At 44.4% G+C, this 19,437-nt stretch overlaps 1 protein-coding gene and 1 pseudogene across 3 annotated transcripts in view; one reads left to right on the top strand and one right to left on the bottom strand.

Annotated features, from left to right (window-relative positions):
* Window positions 1-19,437, top strand: part of CLCN4 (chloride voltage-gated channel 4) — a 73,515-nt gene that overhangs the window by 25,905 nt on the left and 28,173 nt on the right. For all 3 annotated transcript variants that reach the window (XM_060002228.1, XM_060002226.1, XM_060002227.1), the window contains exons 2-4: window positions 4,351-4,505; window positions 8,555-8,654; window positions 13,066-13,253. In XM_060002228.1, coding sequence (XP_059858211.1) covers window positions 4,362-4,505; window positions 8,555-8,654; window positions 13,066-13,253 — 432 coding nt within the window. In that variant the 5' untranslated portion in view covers window positions 4,351-4,361. The remainder of the gene's footprint in view (window positions 1-4,350; window positions 4,506-8,554; window positions 8,655-13,065; window positions 13,254-19,437) is intronic.
* LOC132419087 (U4 spliceosomal RNA) lies at window positions 6,837-6,959 on the bottom strand (annotated as a pseudogene).

Raw genomic sequence — 19,437 nt, 5'->3', positions numbered from 1 at the left:
AGGCTTTGGGGGCCATTTGGCCTTTGTCATAACTACTCAACTGTGCCGTTGCGATGTGAAAGCAGCCATAGACAATATGTGGAGTGGGCATGGCTGTGTTCCTCTAGAACTTATTTACAAAGCCAGGCAGCACGCCGGATTTAGCCCACAGCCAGCAGTTTGCTGTGCTCTGACCTTGACGATCCAGACCAAGTAGGAATCTCAGATGCAGGATCTAGGATGCTGTCCTTCCTGAAATCATAAGCAGAGGTGTCATCTGCCAGCAGAAGTGCTCTTATTGGCGAGAAGAAATAAAACCAGGTGAGAGGAGCAAGGGCTCCCCTCTAAGGTGCAGATGACTATAGTTGACCCTTGAACAACGTGGGAGTTAGGGACACTGACCCCCAGCACAGTCGAAAAGCCGCATCCTGCTCTCACTGCCTCAAAACCAAAGGAATTGATGAATGACTCACCCAAGGGCAGGAAGCTGAAACAGTCTGGATAGAATCAGGACTCAACCCCTAGTTCTTGTGATTCTACATATTGGGCTCTCTAATCGAGCACAAACTTTTCCCCTCACGTAGGTAAAGATCTGTAAAACGAAAATACAGGTATGATATTTATCGAACTAAATCCACGTATAAGTGGACCCACCCAGTTCAAACCTGTGTTGTTCAGGGCTCAGCAGTCTTTGCATCCCTTTGGGTGCCATATTGAACTTACACAGGTTAAGTTTATTTCTCATCAAGTCCCTGGAGTTCATTCCATTTTGTTCCTGTGTTTGGCTGGATTCTCATTTCCTATCCATCTATATCTCCCAGGGGATCCCAGATAGAATTCTTTCCATTTTTATTTTCTTTTCTTAAATTTTTTGGCCATGCTGCACAGCTTGCGGGATCCTACTTCCTTGACCAGGGTTCGAACCCCTGCCCTCAGCAGTGAAAGTGCAGAGTCCTAGCCACTGGACCACCAGGGAATTCCCTCTTTCCATTATTTCTGACCTGGGTGCCCTCTTCTTACACTTCTGGTCCTCCTGTCTTTCTTAATCCGAGCTTCAGAAGCAAAGTCACCACCTCCTTCTGGGCCCCCAGGGAAAGCCTCCAATTAGATCTACGGATTAAATCATGTTTATTTTCCTTTACCAATTATGCGTCTGATCGTCAGGACCATGACATGCTCCACCAAAGTTTAAGGATACATTTGTTCTCCAGAGTGACTTTTTGTTTCAGTCATTATTGCCTGGAGTTGTTGCTTGACTAGAGATTTGGTTAAATTTCAGGTAACATGAACTTCTTTTTAATAGAATGTCCAAGTGTCTGCAATTCTTCGATCTGCTGGCTTGGTGTTTCTTACACGGGCTACCCACTGTGGGTCAGCAGCCTGCCATCTTCTTTTTCCCATCAGAGATTTTCTTTACCACATATAATACAAGGCTATTACCGTCTTGCATTTCTAGAAATGAAAATGAAATCTTTGCTTTCTAATTTTATTCCTTCCCTTTTATTAATTGGTTGCTACTGACTTCTGCAATATGATTCTTCCTTGGGCATTCATCAGTGGGTATAGTTTTCAGCTTGGCATGGCTCAGACTTCAAACTTTTTAAGTTTTAAAGTAGCAAAGTTGCACAGACAGTCAATAAATCAATAACTATCGCCATTTTATTGCTTGTAAGGTGATTACTCCACTTTGCCTGTAGCGACTTTTCAATTTGATCAAAATGCAGTTTTGTCAGGTCGTGGTTGAGTCCTCCAGATATAAAAATACATAAAGCAATTGAGAGAAGCCTGTGTTCAAATATTTTAATAACTACCCTTCACTTCTTAAACCATCTTATTCCGGCACTTTTGTGGTTCCCGTCGTATAATTCAAATTTCCATGCTCTTTGCCAAAGAAATTTTGATTTAGTGCCTATTCCAACCTCTTGTCTTTGTAAGAGTGTATTATTTTTCTTGCTAACTGGTGGTGAGCACTGGTCCTGCTGCAAAGAGTTTTCTCTGTGTCAAATTATTTCCTGTGTGATCTGTAAATCAGGTTCTGATGGTGGTGTAACATGGAAGATGTCTTGGTTTATTTGAGATTGTTTTCCAGACAAGGGGAGGCAGAATAATAGGAGTGGAATTGTTATCTTAGGCAGGAAAGGAAGAAATCCTCCACTTTGCTACTGCCCTGGTAGCAGGCACCCTTTTGACTGTATTTTAAGGAAAATTAGAAGTGAGGGCCTGCACTCAGGGCTGCTTGCCCGGGGCAGTGTGCTGCCAGCCTGGTATGGTTTGTCTTAGTCTGTTCGGGCTGCTATAACGAAATACCATAGACTGGGTGGCTTAGAAACAACAGAGGCTGGCAGTCTGAGATCAGGGTGCCAGCATGGTCAGGTGATGGTTCTTTTTCCAGTCACAGATTTCCTATTGTGTCCTTACATGGTGGAAGGGGCAGAGGAGCTCCCTGGGGCCTCTTTTATAAGAGCACTAGTCCCATTCTTGAAGGTACTGCCCTTATGACCCAATCACCTCCCAAAGACCCCACCTTCTAATACCATCCTTGGGGGTTAGGCTTTCAATGTATGAATTTGGGTGGGGAGACACACACGTTCAGACCATAGCATGGCTCACGTGGCAGGTTGTCCTGCCTCCTTGTCATCCCCATGGCATCCCCCCCCCGCCCTGGTGCAGAGGACCACTCCCTCTGTGGATCACCTTGGCTCCCACCAGTGAGTTAAGTCTTAGCATTTTCACTCTGCTGTTGCTGTACGTCTCGAGTATCCGCAGAGGTTGTCTGCCTCAGTGGTCCGCTTTATCTCCCAGGAGAACCGGTTACTGGATTGACTACAGTGATTTGGTTTTGAGTGGTATGCCTCAACCCTGTTTCCCCCAGGCCTCTCATGTTGATGCCCTGCTTTTGCAGAACGTGAGGTTTTCTAGAAATGGTTATAGTTGACCCTCATTATGAGCGGTTCCGTATTTGTGAATTTGCCTGCTCACTAAAATGTATTTGTAACATCCAGGGCAATACATGGGGCACTTGCCTGGTCAGTGCACGTGCAGAGCCTCAAAAAGTTTGAGTTGCCAGGAATGCACGATCCCAGCTGAGGTTGGAGAAATTGGTGCTCTGCCGTCTTGTTTCAGTGCCCAGACCAGAAACAAGTGTTCTTTTCACAGTCTCTTTAGTGCCATATTTTTCGCATTTTTGTGTTTTTTTTATTGGTAATTTTGCTGTTTCCAGTGGCCTTGAAATGCAGGGCAGGAGTGTCTGTAGTGTTTTTAAGCACGAGAAGGCTGTGCTGGGCCTCATGGAGAAAATATGTTTGTTAGACAAACTTCCTGCAACGTGAGTGACAGTGCTGTTGGCTGTGAGTTCAGTGGATGAACCAACGATATATATTTGATAAGGTGTCTTTAAACAGAAACACACAAAACAAGGTTGTATATTGATTGGTTGCTGAAGATGTGACCAGAGGCTCGAAGGAACCTAACCCTGTATTTCTCTTGGGGACAGTGATTTAGTACTCACTAATTCGGTGGCCATGGTGACTTTATAGCACAAAACTACCACAAATAATAAGAAAGTAACATTTGTCAGAAACAGACTCACAGATTTAGAGAATGAACTTACGGTTACTGAGGGGAAGGGTGGAGGAAGGGGATAGTTAGGGAGTTGGGGATTGACATGTACACCTGCTGAATTTAAAATAGGTAACCAACAAGGACCTACTGTGTAGCACAGGGAACTCTACTCAATATCCTGTAACAACCTAAATGGGAAAAGAATTGGAAAAAGGTACATGTATATGTATAACTGAATCATTTTGCCGTACACCTGAAACTATCACAACATTGTTAATCAACTATACTCCAGTATAAAATAAAAAGTTAAAAAAAAAGAAATTAACGTTTGTGTCTCCCCAAAATTCATATGTTGAAACCTAATCCCCAATGTGATGGTGTTGGGAGGAGGGGCCTTTGGGAGGTGATGAGGTCATGAAAGCTGAGTCCTCATGGATGGGATTAGTGACCTTATAAAAGAGACCCCAGAGAGCTCCACCAGATGAGGACACAGTGAGTAGATGGCCATCTGTGAACAGGAAGTGGGCTCTCACCAGACACTGAATCTCTAAGTAAGTGCCTTGATCTTGGACTTCACAGCCTCCGGAACTGTGAGAAATAAATGTGTGTTGTTGATGAGCCACCCAGTCTGTGGTATTTTTGTTACAGCAGCCTGTGCTCACTAAGACAGACTGTATGTATCTTTCATCACAGCAGAGGTGCCTATGCTGAAATGTCTTTCCTGTGCAAAAAAATAGCACACGTGGATTGTTCTGCCAGGTCTGTGCAGATGTTCTGCTCACGTTTTTAATGACAGGTTTTCTCTCCCAGGTGTAAGTAGCATGGTCAATGCAGGAGCGATGAGTGGCTCTGGAAACCTGATGGATTTCCTTGACGAGCCGTTCCCTGATGTGGGGACGTATGAGGACTTCCACACCATCGACTGGCTGAGGGAGAAGTCACGGGACACCGACAGACACAGAAAGGTACATGCTGTTCATAAGGACACTGTGAGGGGAATCCCTTCGAAGGGCTGGGCCATGCTTCTATCGGACAGTCACTGAGCTAGAGCTTGGGTTCATATGTCGTGTGCTGAGCTAGGTTCTAGAGAAGAGAAGGGCTAGTGGGAGAGGCAGAGATGTGGACAGGTAATTCTAATACCAGGTGCTTTGGGTGGAAGGCTATGTCATACAGAGTTGTGGTGTGGAGGGCAAGGAGTGGGGCTCTGGAACCAGACAGATTGGGTACATCCTGACTTTGACATCTTTAGGCTGGCTGACTTTTGGGGTGCCATTTCTGGACCCCATCTTCTCATCTGTAAGGATGGAGTTAATTATACCAGAAGATTAAATGGGGCTCTATGTGTATGAAAGCACATATTACAGTGCCTGGCCTCTCGTAGGCAGTCAATATATATTTTTATGGGCTGCAGTAAGGTTATGTATCAAGTGCTGTGGGATCATTTAGGAGGGATGGTTAGGGAGGGAGTTTTTAGAGGGGGTGCGATTTCAGTGGGGTCTTGAAGGATGACTAAGAATTTGCCAGGCAGAGGAAGGGGAAAGGATTCTCATCAGGAGTGGCTTTTTTAGGTCACAGAGGCATGAAAGACCGTGGCACATTTAGGCAGTTCAAGGAGCTCTAAGGTTTGGTGGCAGATTCACGGAAGGGGAGGACTAGAGATGAGTCTGGCCACGTGGGCGATGGGGCCACATTGGGAACCACTGAGTAGACCATGAAGAGGAGTTTAGATTTCCTTTTTTTTTTTTAAGATTTATTTTATTATTTTAAAATTTTATTTATTTATTTATTTTTGGCTGCGGTGGGTCTTAGCAGCAGCACACGGGATCTTCGTTGAGACATGCGGGATCTTTTCGTTGTGGCGCGTGGGCTTCTCTCTAGTTGTGGTGGGCGGGTTTTCTCTCTCTACTTGTGGCTCACAGGCTCCAGGGTGTGTGGGCTCTGTAGTTGTGGTCTGTAGTTGTGGCGCACAGGCTCCAGGGCGCTTGTGATCTGTAGTTGTGGCGCACGGGCTCCAGGGTGCGTGGGCTCTGTAGTTGTGGTCTGTAGTTGTGGCACACGGGCTCCAGGGCGTGTGGGCTCTGTAGTTGTGGTCTGTAGTTGTGGCACACAGGCTCCAGGGCGCGTGGGCTCTGTAGTTGTGGTCTGTAGTTGTGGCGCACGGGCTCCAGGGCGCGTGGGCTCTGTAGTTGTGGTCTGTAGTTGTGGCGCACGGGCTCCAGGGCGTGTGGGCTCTGTAGTTTATGGCACGTGGGCTCTCTAGTTGAGGCGCACGAGCTCAGTAGTTGTGGTGCGTGGGCTTAGTTGCCCCGCGGCATTTGGTATCTTAGTTTCCTGACCAGGGATTGAACCTGTGGCCCCTGCACTGTAAGGTGGACTCTCCACTGCTGGACCACCAGGGAAGTCCCTGGATTTCCTATTTACTTATTTATTTATTTATTTGTTTGGTTTTGGCTGTGTTGGTTCTTCACTGCTGCGCGTGGGCTTTCTCTAGTTGCGGAGGGTGGGGGCTACTCTTTGTTGTGGTGCGCTGGCTTCTCATTGCGGTGGCTTCTCTTGTTACAGAGCACGGGCTCCAGGCGTGCGGGCTTCAGTAGTTGTGGCGTGCGGGCTCTAGAGCACAGGCTCAGTAGTTGTGGCACACGGGCTTAGCTGCTCTGCAGCATGTGGGATCTTCCTGGACTGGGATCAACCCCGTGTCCCCTGCAGTGGCAGGTGGATCCTCAACCACTGCGCCACTGAGAAAGCCCTGGATTTCCTTTTCATGGCCACAGGATACAAGAGAGGTGCACTGCCATGCTCTCTATGGCTCCTTCTGTGCTACAACAGCAGAGTCCGGTAGTTGCCACGGAGACCAACTGACCTGCCGAACCGAAAATATTTACTTTCTGTCTCTTTATGGAAAATGTTTGCCAACCCTTGCTCTAAAGGGTTATGAGGGGAATGATGGTCTCAGGAATGTAGGATTCTGTTAACACAGGGAGGCAAAGGGGTGCTCTTACGATGTGTTTAGATGTAACCATCTGCCTGGAAAGCGTGATCCAGGCTGGCTCCTTCAGCCTTCTTGCTGTTAATCAAAACTACAATGAGGTATCACCGCACACCGGTCAGAATGGCTGTCATCAAAAAAGCTACAAACAGCAATGCTGGAGAGGGTGTGGAGAAAAGGGAACCCTCCTACACTGTTGGTGGGAATGTAAATTGATACAGCCACTATGGAGACCAGTATGGTGGTTCCTTAAAAAACTGAAATTAGAGTTATCATGTGATCCAGCAATCCCACTCCTGGGTATGTATCCAGAGAAAACTCTAACTCAAAAAGATACATGCACCCCAATGTTCATAGCAGCACTATTTACAATTAGCAGTAATCACACCTCAGATAAACCTCACTGGCTATGATACTGTCACTGCACAAAGCTAACAGCACCATTCACAATAGCCAAGACATGGAAGCAACCTAAGTGTCCATCGACAGATGAATGGATAAAGAAGGTGTGGTACATATATACAATGGAATATTACTCAGCCATAAAAAAGAATGAAATAATGCCATTTGCAGCAACATGGATGGGCCTAGAGATTATCATACTGAGTGAAGTAAGTCAGAGAAAGACAAATATCATATGATATTGCTTATATGTGGAATCTAAAAAAGTGGTACAAGTGGACTTATTTACAAAACAGAAATACACTCACAGACATAGAAAACCAATTTATGGTTACCAAAGGGGAAAGAGGGTGGGGGAGGGATAAATTAGGAGTTCGGACTAACAGATACACACTATTATATATAAAGTAGATAAACAACAAGGTCCTACTGTATAGCACAGGGAACTATATTTAATATTTTGTAATAACCTATAATGGAAAAGAATCTGAAAAAGGATATATATATATAGGTATAACTAAATCACTTTGCTGTACACCTGAAATTAACATTGTAAATCAACTATACTTCAATTAAAAAAAGAAAGTTCGGGGCTTCCCTGGTGGCGCAGTGGTTGGGGGTCCGCCTGCCGATGCAGGGGACGCGGGTTCGTGCCCCGGTCCGGGAGGATCGCACATGCCGCAGAACGGCTGGACCCGTGAGCCATGGCCGCTGAGCCTGCGTGTCCAGAGCCTGTGCTCTGCAACGGGAGAGGCCACAGCAGTGAGAGGCCCATGTACCGCAAAAAAAAAAAAAAAAAAAGTAAGTTCTTGGGACTTCCCTGGTGGCGCAGTGGTTAAGAATCCACCTGCCAATGCAGGGGACATGGGTTTGAGCCCTGGTCTGGGAAGATCCCACATGCCACGGAGCAACTAAGCCCGTGTGCCACAGCTACTGAGCCTGCGCTCTAGAGCCCGCGAGCCACAACTACTGAAGCCCGCACGCCTAGAGCCTGTGCTCCGCAACAAGAGAAGCCACCGCAATGAGAAGCCCGCGCACCGCAACGAAGAGTAGCCCCCGCTCGCCACATCTAGAGAAAGCCTGCGCACAGCAATGAAGACCCAACGCAGCCATAAAGGAAGGAAGGAAGGAAAGAAAGGAGGGAGGGAGGGAGGGAGGGAGGAAGGAAGGAAGAGAAAGAAATTAAGTTCGTTCTTGTTGTTAACATGTAGCCTGGAAAATGAAAGAAGGAATTGAAGTCTTTGTCGAAGAGGGTCTTTGTGAACAGACCTTACGATTTAGGCTAAAATAATGATTTGTATTCAAAACGGTGACACCGAAGTGATGTCTTCCTTCAGAATGGCTTTGAAATAATCAAAGATCACATCACACTTAGTGAGGTTTTTTTAAGTAAGTGAACTTTTTTGGATTCTTTGGAGACTACCATGGCATCTTTCTAGCTCTGTGAACTAGAAAGCCCATTTAACCACTGTGCTAGGTAACTGAAAGAGTCACGTTAGCGGCAGTCTAGTTGCTTCATTATATTCGTTTTCTCAATCACCGTGTTTCCTGAGGAAACAGTTTCAGAGAAGGAAGCCTGAATTGGAAAGTGTGTCCACATCAGCTCCGATGTCTTTCTGCTTCTAGATAACCAGCAAAAGCAAGGAGTCCATATGGGAGTTCATCAAGAGCTTGCTGGACGCCTGGTCAGGATGGGCGGTGATGCTGCTCATCGGCCTGCTGGCAGGTACGTGGAGTGTTTCTCTTGTACTTCAGGCAAAGGGGCTGTTACTTGAAATACCTAAGGGCACAATACATGACAATACACTTAACATAAATCTATCATCAGTAAAGCAAAAAGACCCCAAGGCACGGACAGGCCCAGGTATGGTCATTGGAGCGCGGTACCGAGAAGGCGGGTTGGCCCTTTCCACACTGTAGAAAGGTTTACCGCCATGCTGGATTTTATTGAAAACACACATTTCACATTCTATAGTACTTGGCCACGTAGAAGGTGAGAAAGGACGGGAACATGTTGATCTCTAAAAATAAAACATCATATGAGACTGGCCTTTACTAACACCGGCAGGCCCTGAGATGAATTGTAAACATCGAGAGACGCTCACAGTAACGTGAGACACCACAGGGTCTGAGGAAGGCCCGGGGGAGGTACCTCCAGCCCATGGGTTGTTCTGACCCTCAGCGACTCCGTGTCCTTCATTCTTATAATCCCAACACCATGTTTGTGAGCAGTTGCTGTTTCCAGAATGAATGAATGAGTATCTGGAGGGGACACCTCCCCTTTTAATAGCAAATGCACAGCCCTCCATGGAAATTGTTTCCTGAAACTTACTTCCTTTTAGGAGGCTGTGAAGGTTAATGTCTAAGGAGAAAAAAATTTGATCATGCTGAAGAGATTCCCTTAAGAAACTCCCCCTGCCTGTAGTAACACGCTAGTTCTGCTTATAGGACTGATCAGAGAATGGCTGTGTGATACAGGTTGAATATAGTACGTACTCGCAGAGCACCTGCGGGGCATAGGGTAAAATTTTGTGATTAGAGGACTTTGATTTCTGGCTGCCCTGTCACTCGTTACATCTACAGTGGTAAGAGGGGCCTGGTTGCCGGGGAGGGGCTCCCTCTGCCTGGCATGTCCTAAAGGGCCCAGGAGAGTGCTGAAGGGGCAGTCCTCTCCTTCCGGCCACAGCAGCTACCCACCCATTCCGCCCATCCTGTCCTTCCCCTCCCAGTGGCGCTCCCGGTATATATTGGCAGCAGTGCTGGGAGGGAATTCGAGTTCATGGACATATGGCGTTTTGCCACCCATTCATTAGGCTCTATGAAGTCCTTTAAAGGTAGGTGGGGGGGAGAGGGCGGAGAGGGTAGTTTGCTGCGAACTTTGATGTCTTTCTTTAGAATAGATTTATAAAACTGTACCCTGTGTTATTCTTGGCTCCTGGGAAGGAGGGATGAATACGGGAAATGAAGGAATCAGAGTAGATGTCTTGGCTTCCTGCTGGAGTCACACAGTATAGATTTATCAACTGATCTCAGAGCCCTGTCGGGCTGTCTTTAACAAGTCAGATACCGACCATCGGGCTTCACTGTTAATCCGATTTCCATCAGTTCTTTCAGGAAGAATCAGCTGGGGAATTAAAAAAAAATGCTGCTGCCCAGGCTTCAATTAAATAGTAGCTCCCTGGAGATGACACCCTAGCATTGAGTAAAGCCCCCTTTCCCCTGTGATTTTAATATGCAGCCAGGGGTGAGGACTGCTGGAGAAGGGCGATCCCATGGTCACATCAGCAGATGAATATAGGAGGGAGGCAAGAAAAAGATGATCTTGGCAGTGAAGGTGGCGAAAGTGTTCTTTTGATCTGGATGAAGGAAAAGCCAGAAAACTGCCCCATTCACCTTCCCGTTCCCCAGTGGCGAGCCCCAGGGGTCCCACTATCTTGCCAGTCACCTCCGTATTGGCAGCCCAGACATTATATTCCGACGCCCAAGCTGCGGCTCCTCTGCAGGGCGTTAACCAGGAGCCACCACTGGGTGTCGCTGTTGTTCCACACAAGGCAGTTTTTGTTCCAATGTCATCTTCTGCTTGAGGTGTTCTCTGACCACCTTTTCTAAAAGCACGTCTCCCTCTCTGAGCCTCGTCGCCCTCGCCCACTATATGTATGTATGTGTGTGTGTACGTAACAGCTTTATTGAGATATAACTCACATACCGTACAGTTCACCTAGTTAAAGTGTACAACTTGGTGGTTTTTAGTGTACTCACAGAGTTTTGCAACATCACCAAGGCCAATTTTAGAACATTTTCATCAGCTCCCAAAGAACCTTCCTACCCTTTAGCTATCAGCCCCAGTGTCCCTAGCCTCCGCTCAGTCCTGGGCAACCGCTAATCTACTTGCTGTCTCTGTAAATTTGCCTACTCTGGACGTTTCATAAAATGGAAGCATACAATATATGGTCTTTTGTGACTGGCTTCTTTTACAGCATAACGTTTCCAAGGTTCATCCATGCTGTCACATGTGTCAGCACTTCATTCCTTTTGGTTGCCATTGTAGGTGGACCACATTTTGTTTCTCCATTCAGCAATTGATGGGCATATGGGTTGTTTCCACTCTTTGGCTTCTGTGAATATGCAGTTGTGAACATTTGCGTACATGTCTTGTGTTGGGTGTATGTTTTCATTTCTCGTGGGCAGATGCCTAGGAATGGAAGTGTTTGGTCAGGTGGTGACTCCTTGTTTAACTTTTTTTTTTTTTTTTTTTGGTAATACGCGGGCCTCTCACTGTTGTGGCCTCTCCCGTTGTGGAGAACAGGCTCCGGACGCGCAGGCTCAGCGGCCATGGCTCACGGGCCCAGCCGCTCTGCGGCATGTGGGATCTTCCCGGACCGGGGCGCGAACCCATGTCCCCTGTGTCGGCAGGCGGACTCTCAACCACTGCGCCACCAGGGAAACCCCCTTGTTTAACTTTTTGAGGACGTGTCCGACTGTTCTCCTGCACCATTGTAGGAAATGGCTGCCATTGGAACGTGCTGTATTCTCCTCTCTAGCACCTACCACCTTCTGTTGGAGCCCCTCATTTACTTACTTATTCAATCTAGTGTCTTCTCGTACAAGCTGAGATTCCACGAAGGCAGGGACCTGAGTTTGCTTTGTTCACTGCTGTACCCCAGGGTGTGGAACAGTACGTGGCACGTAGTACGTAGGTGCTCAATAAATAGCCCTTGAGTGAATGGATGGACCTGAGTTTCCTGATTTTCATTCGTTTGTTGCTCTCATTCATTCAACATGGATATATAGTTCCAGCTATGTACCTGACGTGAATACAATGGCCCTTGCCCACTTAAAGGGGACACAGGGTCTAGACACCTGGCTTGATCCCCACCGTGGCACACAAACCAGACAAGAGACTCCCCCCACCCTTATAGACTAGTTGGAGTGTGTGTGTGTGCATGTGAGGGGTGTGTGTGTGTGTATACACATATATATAAATACTGATCATATCAGGATGTGATAGGTATGGTGATGGGGAGTGCCTGGGAAGTATACTTAGCCCAGACTTAGGAAATCAGGGAAGGCTTCCTGAAGGAGGTGATATAAATGCCAGCATCTGGAAGATAAATAGGAGCTTGGCGGGTTGGGGGAGGACAGTGCTATCTGAGGTGGTGCAGAGAGGAGGGCCTGGTGTGCCAAGGAACACAGTGTGGGCAGGGTGTGGGATTCGTGATGGAGAGAGAGGCGCCTGGAGAGAAATGTGGGAACGGTGGTCAGAGCCTGTGCGCTGCTGAGGATTCGGGTGTTCTGGCTAGAACAGTGGGCGACTGCTGATGGAACCAGGAGAGTGGCAAGGCCGGGTCGCCTGAGGCTGGCATATGGCTGCCTTCGGGGAATTGATGTTGTAATAAGGATCTAGTAAAAGTGTGAAAAGTTTGGTAGCGCAAAAGTATTCCCTGCCTTCGTGAAAGACTGGAATGGGTTATTCTAGAAAGAGACCTAAAATGGCCTTCTCTGACCCACTGCACACTCGATTTTATCCCACTCCTATCGGCCTTTAAAGTAGTTATTTACTTATGTGGCTCCTCAGTCCTTTATCCATAATTTTTTAAAAATCCAGAAAGTTCTAACAAGTAAGATTTTTCAAGCTGGATTCCATTTGATGGGAAAACTTTATTTCAATGACGAGGCTGTTATAAATAGTTTTGTCTCCATTTTGTCTGAATTGTCAGGTTTCCTGGAGGATATTCATGTGTGTGATCCCAGCATCCTGCCCCAGAAGCCGCTGAGGGGGTTACGTGATTTATAGGGTGTAGGTACCCTGTTTCTAAGATTCGGAAGGGCTGGGTTCTGAAAGCCGCTCAGCCCCAGGGGCTTGCGGTGGGCTCAGTGCTGCGGGTCTCTCCCTCCCACCCTATTGAAGCCCCCCGAGGACAGCGTATCATTGGCCTTTGTGTCTCACTGGGCTGGGCACCACTTTTGCCACACCTGGTGCCCTGCCACTCGCTCAGGTGACCTCAAGACTGAAGAAAGAGGGTTCCTGGGTGCGTGGCAGCCCGGGGCACGGGCATCTCCGCCTGGCCCTCCGGGCGCACGTGCTACCCTGGCCCATGCCGGCCGTCCTTCTGAGTGGCTCTCGCTGCTTCTTCCAGGCACCCTGGCCGGGGTCATCGATCTCGCCGTCGACTGGATGACAGACCTGAAGGAGGGCATCTGCCTGTCCGCCTTCTGGTACAGCCACGAGCAGTGCTGCTGGACTTCCAATGAGACCACGTTTGAGGACAGGGACAAGTGTCCCCTGTGGCAGAAGTGGTCGGAGCTGCTGGTGAAACAGTCGGAGGTGGGTGCAGGGGCGGGTCCTGGCTGGGAGCCCCGTGGCTGGTGTTGGGGGACGTCCGAGCTCTCACCTTGCAGGGTCTGTCCTGACCGTCGTCGTGGCTACTACGAGTGCCACTTGCCACTTGGCTTTTCCTAGCTCTAGGGTTCAAACTTCACTTGGAAAATCCTTTCCCACTATTTCATGTGCACGATGTATGTATTTTCTTTAAAGCCTTTTGTTTGGCTTTATTTTTCTTACTGAGAGTGATCTCTTGATCATGCTGAAGAAATAGGGTTGATTTTTATCCCTTCTGATTGAGAAGAAAAGATGTTACTGTTTTTTAATAACAGCTTTAGTGAGACATGATCCATACTCCGTGGGGTGTACCCATTAACGGGTACAATGCGGTGGCTTTTAGGATATTCACAGAGTTGTGCCGCATCACCCCGATCGAATTTTAGAACTTTTTTTTTTTAACATTTATTTTTCATTCAAACAGAAAGTCGCAAAAATTATAATCATCCTCATCAGTTCACTCAGTCCCATGTAATTATTTTCATCTTGATCTTTTGTTAGCACTTTTATGAATTCATCAGTTTTCCATTAGAGTTCTGAAAATGCTTATTCATTCAGTTCAGCAGTATGGTCAGTTACCAGAAAGCTGTACTTCTCAGAGTCTTTTCCATGAATTCCTTGAATATGAAACCCTTTTATAGGAACATATTTGCGAAAGCATCAGGGTACACCCAGAACTGTCTGTAAATGACAAAAGACTTAAAAATGACCATGGTTAAAGATTTGATGAAAGTTCATAATAATGCAATTGACAAGGAAACTTAGTTATTTCTGAGATATACATTTTAAAGTAATAACTAGAATTATGACTTATAACATTATACCAGAACATATAAGATTTTTAGGAATTTCATGTAATGTCTGAAACATTTATATTAACATATTTCCATACAAGTAACCCAAAGAAAGTTTAGTATTAGTTGTTTTTTTTCTTTTTATACAACAGGTTCCTATTAGTCATCAGTTTTATAGACATCAGTGTATACATGTCAATCCCAATCGCCCAATTCAGCACACCACCATCCCCACCCCACTGCGGTTTTACCCCCTGATGTCCATACGTTTGTCCTCTACATCTGTGTCTCAACTTCTGCCCTGCAAACCGGTTCATCTGTACCATTGTTCTAGGTTCCACATACATGCGTTAATATACGATATTTGTATTTCTCTTTCTGACTTACTTCACTCTGTATGACAGTCTCTAGATCCATCCACGTCCCAACAAATGATTCAATTTCGTTCCTTTTTATGGCTGAGTAATATTGCATTGTATATATGTACCACAACTTCTTTATCTATTCCTCTGTCAGTGGGCATTTAGGTTGCTTCCATGACCTGGCTGTTGTAAATAGTGCTGCAATGAACATTGGGGTGCATGTGTCTTTTTGCATTATTGTTTTCTCTGGGTATATGCCTAGTAGTTGGATTGCTGGATCATATGGTAATTCTATTTTTAGTTTTTTAAGGAACCTCCATACTGTTCTCCATACTGGCTGTATCAATTTACATTCCCACCCACAGTGCAAGAGGGTTCCCTTTTCTCCACACCCTCTCCAGCATTTGTTGTTTGTAGATTTTCTGATGATGCCCATTCTAACTGGTGTGATGTGATACCTCATTGTAGTTTTGATTTGCATTTCTCTAATAATTAGTGATGTTGAGCAGCTTTTCATGTGCTTCTTGGCCACCTGTATGTCTTCTTTGGAGAAATGTCTATTTAGGTCTTCTGCCCATTTTTGGATTGGGTTGTTTGTTTCTTTAATATTGAGCTGCATGAGCTGTTTATATATTTTGGAGATTAATCCTTTGTCCATTGATTCGTTTGCAAATATTTTCTCCCATTCTGAGGGTTGTCTTTTTGTCTTGTTTCCTTTGCTGTGCAAAAGCTTTTAAGTTTCATTAGGTCCCATTTGTTTATTTTTGTTTTTATTTCCATTACTCTAGGAGGTGGATCAAAAAAGATCTTACTGTGATTTATGTCAAAGAGTGTTCTTCCTGTGTTTTCCTCTAAGAGTTTTATAGTGTCTGGACTTACATTTAGGTCTCTAATCCATTTTGAGTTTATTTTTGTGTATGGTGTTAGGGAGTGTTCTAATTTCATTCTTTTACATGTAGCTGTCCAGTTTTCCCAGCACCACTTATTGAAGAGATTGTCTTTTCTCCATTGCATATCCTTGCCTCCTTTGTCATAGATTAGTTGATCATAGGTGCACGGGTTTACCTCTGGGCTTTCTATCTTGTTCCATTGATCTATGTTTCTGTTTTTGTGCCAGTACCATATTGTCTTGATTACTGTAGCATAGTCTGAAGTCAGGGAGTCTGATTCCTCCAGCTCCGTTTTTTTCCCTCAAGACTGCTTTGGCTATTCGGGGTCTTTTGTGTCTCCGTACAAATTTTAAGATGATTTGTTCTAGTTCCATAAAAAATGCCATTGGTAGTTTGATAGGGATTGCATTGAATCTGTAGATTGCTTTGGGTAGTACAGTCATGTTCACAGTATTGATTCTTCCAATCCAAGAACATGGTATATCTCTCCATCTGTTGGTATCTTTAATTTCTTTCATCAGTGTCTTATAGTTTCCTGCATACAGGTCTTTTGTCTCCCTAGGAAGGTTTATTCCTAGGTATTTTATTCTTTTTGTTGCAGTGGTAAATGGGAGTGTTTCCTTAATTTATCTTTCAGATTTTTCATCATTAGTGTATAGGAATGCAAGAGATTTCTGTGCATTAATTTTGTATCCTGCAACTTTACCAAATTCACTGATTAGCTCTAGTAGTTTTCTGGTGGCATTTTTAGGATTCTCTATGTATAGTATCGTGTCATCTGCAAACAGTGACAGTTTTACTTCTTCTTTTCCAATTTGTATTCCTTTTATTTCTTTTTCTTCTCTGATTGCCGTGGCTAGGACTTCCAAAACTATGTTGAATAATAGTGGTGAGAGTGGACATCCTTGTCTTGTTCCTGATCTTAGAGGAAATGCTTTCAGTGTTTCACCATTGAGAATGATGTTTGCTGTGGGTTTGTTGTGTATGGCCTTTATTATGTTGAGGTAGGTTCCCTCTATGCCCACTTTCTGGAGAATTTTATCATAAATGGGCGTTGAATTTTGTCAAAAGCTTTTTCTGCATCTATTGAGATGATCATATGGTTTTTATTCTTCAATTTGTTAATGTGGTGTATCACATTGATTGATTTGCATATGTTGAAGAATCCTTGCATCCCTGGGATAACTCCCACTTGATCATGGTGTATGATCCTTTTAATGTGTTGTTGGATTCTGTTTGCTAGTATTTTGTTGACGATTTTTGTATCTATATTCATCAGTGATATTGGCCTCTAATTTTCTTTTTTTGTAGTATCTTTGTCTGGTTTTGGTATCAGGGTGATGGTGGCCTCATAGAATGAGTTTGGGAGTGTTCCTTCCTCTGCAATTTTTTGGAAGAGTTTGAGAAGGATGGGTGTTAGCTCTTCTCTAAGTGTTTGACAGAATTCACCTGTGAAGCCATCTGGTCCTGGACTTTTGTTTGTTGGAAGATTTTTTTTCTTTTTTTTTTTTGCGGTACGCGGGCCTCTCACTGTCGCGGCCTCTCCCGTTGCGGAGCACAGGCTCCGGACGCGCAGGCTCAGCAGCCATGGCCTACGGGCCCAGCCGCTCCGCGGCATGTGGGATCTTCCCGGACCGGGGCACGAACCCATGTCCCCTGCATCGACAGGTGGACTCTCAACCATTGCGCCACCAGGGAAGGTCTTGTTGGAAGACTTTTAATCACAGTTTCAATGTCATTACTTGTGATTGGTCTGTTCGTATTTTCTGTTTCTTCCTGGTTCAGTCTTGGAAGGTTATACCTTTCTAAGAATTTGTCCATTTCTTTCAGGTTTTCCATTTTTTTGGCATAGAGTTGCTTTTAGTAGTCTCTTAGGATGCTTTGTATTTCTGCGGTGTCTGTTGTAACTTCTCCTTTTTCATTTCTAAATTTATTGATTTGAGTCCTCTCCCTCTTTTTCTTGATGAGTCTGGCTAATGGTTTATCAATTTTGTTTATCTTCTCAAAGAACCAGCTTTTAGTTTTATTGATCTTTGCTGTTGTTTTCTTTGTTTCTATTTCATTTATTTCTGCTCTGATCTTTATGATTTCTTTCCTTCTTCTAACTTTGGGTTTTGTTTGTTCTTCTTTCTCTGGTTCCTTTAGCTGAGGTTAAATTGTTTATTTGAGATTTTTCTTGTTTCTTGAGGTAGGCTTGTATAGCTATAAACTTCCCTCTTAGAACTTCTTTTGCTGCATCCCATAGGTTTTGGATCATCGTGTTTTCATTGTCATTTGTCTCTAGGTATTTTTTGATTTCCTCTTTGATTTCTTCAGTGATCTCTTGGTTATTTAGTAACGTCTTGTTTAGCCTCCATGTGTTTGTGTTTTTTACGTTTTTTTCCCTGTAATTCATTTCTAATCTCATAGCCTTGTGGTCAGAAAAGATGCTTGATATGATTTCAGTTTTCTTAAATTTACTGAAGCTTGATTTGTGACCCAAGATGTGACCTATCCTGGAGAATGTTCCGTGCGCACTTGAGAAGAAAGTGTAATCTGCTGTTTTTGGATGTAATCTGCTGTCCTATAAATATCAATTAAATCTATCTGGTCTATTGTGTCATTTAAAGCTTCTGTTTCCTTATTAATTTTCTGTCTGGATGATCTCCATTGGTGTGAGTGAGGTGTTAAACTCCCCCACTATTATTGTGTTCCTGTCGATTTCCTCTTTTATAGCTGTTAGCAGTTGCCTTATATATTGAGGTGCTCCTGTGTTGGGTGCATATATATTTATAATTGTTATATCTTCTTCTTGGATTGATCCCTTGATCATTATGTAGTGTCCTTCCTTGTCTCTTGTAACCTTCTTTATTTTAAAGTCTATTTTATCTGATATGAGTATTCCTACTCCAGCTTTCTTTTGATTTCCATTGGCATGGAATATCTTTTTCCATCCCCTCACTTTCAGTCTAGGTCTGAAGTGGGTCTCTTGTAGACAGCAAATATATGGGTCTTGTTTTTGTATCCATTCTGCGAGCCTGTGTCTTTTGGTTGAAGCATTTAATCCATTCAAATTTAAGGTAATTATTGATATATATGTTCCTATTACCATTTTCTTAACTGTTTTGGTTTGTTTTCATAGGTCCTTTTCTTCTCTTCTGTTTCCGACTTAGAGAAGTTTCTTTAGCATTTTTTGTAGATGGTTTGGTGGTGCTGAATCCTGTTAGCTTTTGCTTGTCTGTAAGGCTTTTAATTTCTCTGTTGAATTTGAATGAGATCCTTGCTGGGTAGAGTAATCTTGGTTGTAGGTTCTTCCCTTTCGTCACTTTATCATGCCACTTCCTTCTGGCTTGTAGAGTTTCTGCTGAGAAATCAGCTGTTAACCTTATGGGAGTTCCCTTGTATGTTATTTTTCCTTTTTCCCTTACTGCTTTCAATAATTTTTCTTTGTGTTTAATTTTTGCCAATTTGATTACTATGTGTCTTGGCGTGTTTCTGCTTGGGTTTATCCTATATGGGACTCGGTGCGCTTCCTGGACTTGGGTGGCTATTTCCTTTACCATGTTAGGGAAGTTTCAACTATAATCTCTTCAAATATTTTCTCTGGTCCTTTCTCTCTCTCTTCTCCTTCTAGGTCCCCTATAATGCGAATGTTGTTGCCTTTAATGTTGTCCCAGATGTTTCTTAGGCTGTCTTCATTTCTTTTCATTCTTTTTTCTTTATTCTGTTCTGCAGCAGTGAATTCCACCATTCTGTCTTCCAGGTCACTTACCTGTCTCCGGCCTCAGTTATTCTGCTATTGATTCCCTCTAGTGTATTTTTCATTTTAGTTATTGTATTGTTCATCTCTGTTTGTTCTTTAATGCTTCTAGGTCTTTGTTAAACATTTCTTGCATCTTCTCGATCTTTGCCTCCATTCTTTTTCCAAAGTCCTGGATCATCTTCACTATCATTATTCTGAATTATTTTTCTGGAAGGTTGCCTATCTCCACTTCATTTAGTTGTTTTTCTGGGGTTTTATTTTGTTCCTTCATCTGGTACATAGCCCTCTGCCTTTTCATCTTGTCTGTCTTTCTGTGAATGTCTAGAACATTTTCATCGCCCC

Source organism: Delphinus delphis, chromosome X, assembly GCF_949987515.2.
Source record: "Delphinus delphis chromosome X, mDelDel1.2, whole genome shotgun sequence".
NCBI lineage: Eukaryota > Metazoa > Chordata > Mammalia > Artiodactyla > Delphinidae > Delphinus > Delphinus delphis.
The sequence above is the reverse complement of the archived record's forward strand: the minus strand, read 5'-3'. Positions and strand labels throughout refer to the sequence as shown.